The following is a 7889-nucleotide window of genomic DNA, read 5'->3' as shown; positions in this document are numbered from 1 at the left end:
CTCTCTTGAAAAAGCCAAACCTTGACCCAGAAAATATAAAAAACTATCGGCCTATATCGAATCTTCCATTCCTCTCAACATTTTTAGAAAAAGCTGTTGCGCAGCAACTCACTGACTTCCTGAAGACAAAACAATGTATACGAAATGCTTCAGTCTGGTTTTAGACCCCATCATAGCATTGAGACTGCACTTGTGAAGGTGGTAAATAACCTTTTAATGGCATCAGACCGAGGCTCTCCATCTGTCCTCATGCTCCTAGACCTTAGTGCTGCTTTTGATATCATCGATCACCACATTCTTTTGGGGAGATTGGAAACCCAAATTGGTCTATACTGACAAGTTCTGGCCTGGTTTAGATCTTATCGGTCAGAAAGACATCAGTTTGTCTCTGTGAATGGTTTGTCCTCTGACAAATCAACTGTAAATTTTGGTGATCCTCAAGGTTCCGTTTTAGGACCACTATTGTTTTCACTATATATTTTACCTCTTGGGGATGTAATTCGAAAACATAATGTTAAATTTCACTGCTATGCGGACGAAACAAAGCTGTACATTTCAATGAAACATGGTGAAGCCCCAAAATTGCCCTCGCTAGAAGCATGTGTTTCAGACATAAGGAAGTGGATGGCTGCAAACGTTCTACTTTTGAACTAGGACAAAACAGAGATGCTTGTTCTAGGTGCCAGGAAACAAAGAGATCTTCTGTTGAATCTGACAATTAATTTGAATGGTTTAACAGTTGTCTCAAATAAAACTGTGAAGGACCTCGGTGTTACTCTGGACCCTGATCTCTCTTTTGACGAACATATCAAGACTGTTTCAAGGACAGCTTTTTTCCAATGCTCTACGTAACATTGCAAAAATCAGAAACTTTCTGTCCAAACATGATGCAGAAAAATTAATCCAAGCTTTTGTTACTTCTTGGTTAGATTACTGCAAAGCTCTACTTTCCGGCTCCCCGGATAAAGCACTAAAAAGACTTCAGTTGGTGATAAATACGGCTCCTAGAATCCTGACTAAAACCCCAAAAAATTATCACATTACTCCAGTGCTAGCCCCAGTTTGTTATATCTGGAGTACTTCTCCTATCTTATCCGGTGTCCTGTGTGAATTTAAGTATGCTCTCTGCAATTCTCTCTTTCTCTCTTTCTCTCTGAGGACCTGAGCCCTAGGACCATGCCTCAGGACTACTTGACATGATGATTCCTTGCTGTCCCCAGTCCACCTGGCCGTGCTGCTGCTCGAGTTTCAACTGTTATGCCTGCGGCTATGGAATGACCTGTTCACCGGACGTGCTACCTGTCCCAGAACTGCTGTTTTCAACTCTCTAGAGATAGCAAGATTGGTAGAGATACTTTTTATGATCTTTTAATGACTGACATTGACTCCTGAGGTTCTGACTTGCTGCACACTCGACAACTACTGTGATTATTATTATTTGACCTTGCTGGTCATTTATGAACATTTGAACATCTTGGCCATGTTCTGTTATAATCTCCACCCGGCACAGCCAGAAGAGGACTGGCCACCCCTCATAGCCTGGTTCCTCTCGAGGTTTCTTCCTAGGTGTTGGCCTTTCTAGGGAGTTTTTCCTAGCCACCGTGCTTCTACGCCTGCATTGCTTGCTGTTTGGGGTTTTCGGCTGGGTTTCTGTACAGCACTTTGAGATATCAGCTGATGTCCGAAGGGCTATATAAATTTTGATTTCATTTCATTGTGTATTGTGTGTGTGGCAGACTTAAAATGATGGTAAAAATGACATTGAGAGTGCTGACCCTGGTGCTGGAGGAGGTACTCAGCTGGAGGTTGAATGTTTTCAAGGGGTACGGGACTATAAAAAGTTGGGGAATCACTGATCTAGTGTATATTTAAATCATTACCACTCTCAGGAGAGTGGTACTTGCTGAGAGCTGGGCAAAGCGGCATTTAAAATAAATAAATACAACGACCGTGTCCTTGAGAGTATTAACATCCATAATCCAATGTGCCTTGTCATTGTCAAAGGCCTGGCTGGCTCAGTGAAGTGGTTGCCTACTTTAGCTTGACACAGCAAGTCCAACTCTCCAACCAACTCTGCCAGTTTTGGCACAGAGTTTGGGGCCATAGAGTCGTCACATGATTGGCCACATGGTGGCACTACAGGAAAGGAAGTGAATAGATGCATAGACATAGTTTTTTATGTTTCCAGATTGATTAAGCAGTACGTACTTTATTCATAATCATAACACGAATTAACCAAAAAAGACCATCAGACCACTTTATCATGACAAAACCTCAATTTTTATTATTTTGAATGAACTAATAACAATTCTAGACATAAAGCAGCATCTCTTCCTATCACAAACTACTCAAATTAGCTTTAGAATAGATACGATTGCACTGGAGAGACACCCTCATTTGGTTGTTCATATGGCGTTACGGGATCCATTGTTGATCTGTGTTGGATTATCTAGCCATGGCCAGACCCACCATGTTCTGGGCTCTGCTGAAGATGGAATAGTACTGTCGGATGAAAATGTCACCCAGAATCCACAGGTTGGAGCTACTAGACAAGAGACCGGTACGGCAGCCATAGTAGGTGGACTGTAAAGGTGGCAGAGAGAGAGAGAACTTGTCAAAACAATGTTACGATCACTTCATGGCTACGTAAGATCTACCACAGACACACACACACAAACACACACACACACACACCTGGCGGACGTAGGTGGAGGCTGGGAGAGTGAAGGCCTGTCCGTGGATGTGGAAGACCATCGATGGCATGTTGTTGATGTTGTTACAGTTCACCACATTCTGAAAAAGAGAGAGAGACAAATAGAGGGAGGAGAGAGAGGTATGAGAGGAGAGAGAGACAATGAATTCTTTTCTGGTTCTTGTTGAGTTATGTCAGTAGTGGTGATGGGAACACATCATTAACACAACGTTATGCCTGGTTCTTTGTGACACATCACCAAAACAATATTACATGACTTACGTCTCCGTTGGCGGAGTGGGCTCCCACAGCACGGGCTATGCTGAAGATGTCGGCCTGAGGTCCCACAATATTAGAGGTGCCGGTGTCCACGATAGCCTGGCAGCCGCCGTTACAGGCCACAATCTGGCCGTTCACAGTCACACTGCAATGGACACACAGATATACACAGATCAGGAAGAGATGGCTGCTTGAGAACAGTACTCAACAACTTCATCTACCAGTTACATAGGATTATATAACCCATTAATAACCATTTATAACCCTATAAAACGTACTGTAACTGCAACAGTACCTGTCGACAGTGATCTGCCAGTACATCTGAGAGGACAGGGGGATCCATGCGATCTGGCCGGAGTAGTGGTTGGTGTCAACGCCTCCGAAGGTCACCATGCTACCAACCGAAGAGTTACTGGAGATGGACGACAGCAGAGAGCGAGAGGGAGATAGAGGGGGGAGTGTGAGGGAGAGAGAGGGGAGAGGGAGAAACAGAGAGAGAGAGAGAGAGAGAGAGAGAGAGAGAGGGAGAGAGAGAGGGGGGGAGTGTGAGGGGAGAGAGAGAGAGGGGGGTGTGAGGGGGAGGGAGAGAGAGAGAGAGAGAGAGAGAGAGAGAGAGAGAGAGAGAGAGAGAGAGAGAGAGAGAGAGAGAGAGAGAGAGAGAGAGAGGGGGTGGGGGAGTGTGAGGGGAGAGAGAGGGGGGAGAGAGAGAGAGAGAGAGAGAGAGAGAGAGAGAGAGAGAGAGAGAGAGAGAGAGAGAGAGAGAGAGAGAGAGAGAGAAGTTTTGTCAGTTCATATTTCCATGTCTGGCAAGCCATGATGGTTTGTGGGAGCCATGTAGCTCTGGTCAACAGTAGTGCACTATACAGGCAATAGGGTTCCATTTCAGAAATAGCCCTGGTTGACCTCCACTCTGACCACTCACCGAGTCAGGTAGACAGAGAACATGTCCTGGTTGACCTCCACTCTGACCACTCACCGAGTCAGGTAGACAGAGAACATGTCCTGGTTGACCTCCACTCTGACCACTCACCGAGTTAGGTAGACAGAGAACATGTCCTGGTTGACCTCCTCTATGACCACTCACCGAGTCAGGTAGACAGAGAACATGTCCTGGTTGACGAGATGCTGAGTCATCATGTTGTCAAAGACTGGTGTGGCCTGAGAGGCTGCCAGGCGGGGGTAAGCCAGACCCAGGATACCATCAGCCTTCATATAGGCCATGAAGGGAGCCTCCGATTGACTCAGCCCAAAGATCTGGTTCTTCACAGGGATCCCACCCACCTACAGAGGACCAGGAAGAGGATGAAGAGGAGGAGAAGAAGAGGGGTGAGGAAGAGGAGGATAATACTTTAGATAGTACTGAAACCTACACAATGTTTCCAGTCCTCATGTTGTTGTGATGAATTCTGTTCCTTACCACAACGGTATCGAAGCCCTCAAAGCCAGTCATACTGCCAGTACCGTATTGGATCGACAGGCTCTTCCCAGCATTCTTGAAGGTAGAGGACAAACCGGGGTTGAACCTGTTGTGGTTGGCTGGAAGGAGGGGAGACACGATTAGCCTGGGAGTGTTTGTGTGTGTGTGTGTGTGTTTGTGCTTGTGTGTGTGTGTGTGTTTGGGCATGTGTGTGTTTGTGTTTGTGTGTGTGTGTGTTACAAACCGCAAGCTGCGCTGCTGCAGTAGACGGAGGGAATCCACAGGTTGGATGATCCAGTGTCAAAGATGACAGTGAAGGACTGAGGTGGAGTTCCAATGGAGATCACTCCAAAGTACGCCAACTAGAGAAGATCAAATAATGAAATAATCATTAGTATTAATAAATACCTCCCCCAACAAAGTACGCCAACTAGAGAAGATCAAATAATTAAATAATCATTAGTATTAATAAATACCCCCCTACAAAGTACGCCAACGAGAGAAGATCAAATAAGGAACTAAATATTTGTATGAATAAATACCTCCCCCAACCTTATGATATTATAAGAATTAGCTGAATAACGCCAGAATACCTATAGGTCATCAGAAATCGAATTGTTGATTTCAAACTAAAGTTTTCCTGGTGGATCAATAATTAATTTAGGAAGAAGAGGCCAAAAGATGTGCTTCAGCCTTCTCTGCTGCCTTACATAGTGGAACGTGTTAAGTGCTATCCATTCTCATGCTTACATCAGCGTCGTTGGTCATCTGCTCATTGGAGACATATAGGCTCTGGTCGCCAAACCTGGTGGGGTTGAAAGGGAACTTCCCTCTGTACTCATTCCACAGACCCTGCTCCTCCAGGCTCTCCCTGGCACTCTTCCCCTTGATCAGAGGCACCCTGTGGAGGAGGACAAAGTCTGGTTGGGCAAGCAGATCAGGTCCAGCAGGTTTCTGGTCAATGGTCTAAGACCTTCTGGTCAAACCATTGTAATAAACGTTATGGCAGCATAGGCTAAACAACTGTGTGTGACTATTCAAATCATTCACTCATTTCGGGGTATTACACTTTTCACTGCCTTCTGATCTGTTGCATAATGTAAATATAGGAGTATAGCAGGAGAATAGCAGGAGAAAAGCAGGAGTATAGCAGTAGAATAGCAGGGTATAGCAGGAGTATAGCAGGAGTATAGCAGGAGTATAGCAGTAGAATAGCAGGAGTATAGCAGGAGAATAGCAGGAGTATAGCAGTAGAATAGCAGTAGAATAGCAGGAGTATAGCACGAGAATAGCAGGAGTATAGCAGGAGAACAGCAGGAGTATAGCAGTAGAATAGCAGGGTATAGCAGGAGTATAGCAGGAGTATAGCAGGAGTATAGCAGGAGAACAGCAGGAGTATAGCAGTAGAATAGCAGTAGAATAGCAGGAGTATAGCAGGAGAACAGCAGGAGTATAGCAGTAGAATAGCAGGGTATAGCAGGAGTATAGCAGGAGTATAGCAGGAGTATAGCAGGAGAACAGCAGGAGTATAGCAGTAGAATAGCAGGGTATAGCAGGAGTATAGCAGGAGTATAGCAGGAGTATAGCATGAGTATAGCAGGAGAATAGCAGGAGTATAGCAGTAGAATAGCAGTAGAATAGCAGGAGTATAGCAGGAGAACAGCAGGAGTATAGCAGTAGAATAGCAGGGTATAGCAGGAGTATAGCAGGAGAAAAGCAGGAGTATAGCAGTAGAATAGCAGTAGAATAGCAGGAGTATAGCAGGAGAACAGCAGGAGTATAGCAGTAGAATAGCAGGGTATAGCAGGAGTATAGCAGGAGTATAGCAGGAGTATAGCAGGAGAACAGCAGGAGTATAGCAGTAGAATAGCAGTAGGTATAGCAGGAGAACAGCAGGAGTATAGCAGTAGAATAGCAGGGTATAGCAGGAGTATAGCAGGGTATAGCAGGAGTATAGCAGGAGTATAGCAGTAGAATAGCAGGGTATAGCAGGAGTATAGCAGGAGTATAGCAGGAGTATAGCATGAGTATAGCAGTAGAATAGCAGGGTATAGCAGGAGAATAGCAGGAGTATAGCAGGAGAACAGCAGGAGTATAGCAGTAGAATAGCAGGGTATAGCAGGAGTATAGCAGGAGTATAGCAGGAGTATAGCAGGAGAACAGCAGGAGTATAGCAGTAGAATAGCAGGGTATAGCAGGAGTATAGCAGGAGTATAGCAGGAGTATAGCATGAGTATAGCAGTAGAATAGCAGGGTATAGCAGGAGAATAGCAGGAGTATAGCAGGAGAACAGCAGGAGTATAGCAGTAGAATAGCAGGGTATAGCAGGAGTATAGCAGGAGTATAGCAGGAGTATAGCATGAGTATAGCAGTAGAATAGCAGGGTATAGCAGGAGTATAGCAGGTGTATAGCAGGGTATAGCAGGAGTATAGCAGGGTATAGCAGGATTATAGCAGGTGTATAGCAGGAGTATAACAGGAGTATAGCAGGAGTAATACAGGTGTGTAGCAGGAGTATAACAGGTGTATAGCAGGATAATAGTTGGAGAATAGTACGAGTATAGCAGGATAATAGTAGGAGAATATTAAGAGTATACCAGGATAATAGTAGGAGAATATTAAGAGTATACCAGGATAATAGTAGGAGAATAGTACGAGTATATCAGGATAATAGTAGGAGAATATTAAGAGTATACCAGGATAATAGTAGGAGAATAGTAAGAGTATAGCAGCATTACAGCAGGAGTATAACAGGAGTACAGCAGTAGTACAGCAGGAGTATAACAGGAGTATAACAGGAGTATAGCAGGGGTATAGCATGATTAACGTACTGGATGATGCATTCGGAGAGTGCCACCACGGCACAAAGAACGATAGCCCACTTCATGATTTGATGTCTGGTCTCCTCAGCAGTCACCTGTCGAACTCGTTCACCTGTGCAAAGAAGCAATTCCTCAATCAACCCATCAAACGCAATGTATCGCAATTCTTTTGCTCAGCGCAAACCAAGCGAGGTAGAGACCTTGAGAGGAACCAGACTCACCTGTAGATGCCTGTGGATGAGTGATCTGAGACGTGTGTGTGTGTTGTCTTATATACAGACGGTCCACAGTTCTAACTCTGCGTTGCTTTATCGCTACGATAAGAGAGTATCCACCTGCCATGATAAGTAATGGTGAAATAATGGACGACCTCGAGACAATGTCAATCTGACGATAACCTGTACAGTATGTTGTTTCCAACGGCTACATTACAGTAATGTGTGTATACTGTTGAAAAGTGCCAGTTCTAATCATATAATGGCTAACCTGCCAGACTTCTCTCTAGGATATGAGATGACTTGTGTAGACTCAGTGATATAAAGTAAAAGTCCCCACTTGCAAATACCCTCCTATCAGCACACTTTTCCCCCAGACGGTTTACTTTAGGATTAGGCAGCCTTATTATGGCTACTGTATCTCTGTTAGGATACGATACCTATCAGTGATTATTTCATTAACT

At 44.6% G+C, this 7889-nt stretch overlaps 1 protein-coding gene across 1 annotated transcript; it reads right to left on the bottom strand.

The window, feature by feature from the left end:
* Window positions 1-2257: 2257 nt before the first annotated feature.
* On the bottom strand, window positions 2258-7567 carry LOC118378981 (pepsin A-like). Its single transcript, XM_052493200.1, has 10 exons — window positions 7432-7567; window positions 7220-7322; window positions 5139-5289; window positions 4633-4750; window positions 4389-4507; window positions 4056-4252; window positions 3267-3383; window positions 2975-3116; window positions 2695-2793; window positions 2258-2583 (listed from the first exon to the last, which is right to left on the bottom strand). The coding sequence occupies exons 1-10, from the start codon at window positions 7550-7552 to the stop codon at window positions 2446-2448; spliced, it is 1305 nt and encodes a 434-aa protein (XP_052349160.1). The 5' UTR covers window positions 7553-7567; the 3' UTR covers window positions 2258-2445.
* Between the last annotated feature and the right edge of the window lie 322 nt (window positions 7568-7889).

Source organism: Oncorhynchus keta, chromosome 3, assembly GCF_023373465.1.
Source record: "Oncorhynchus keta strain PuntledgeMale-10-30-2019 chromosome 3, Oket_V2, whole genome shotgun sequence".
NCBI lineage: Eukaryota > Metazoa > Chordata > Actinopteri > Salmoniformes > Salmonidae > Oncorhynchus > Oncorhynchus keta.
This window is presented reverse-complemented; position numbering and strand designations above follow the sequence as displayed.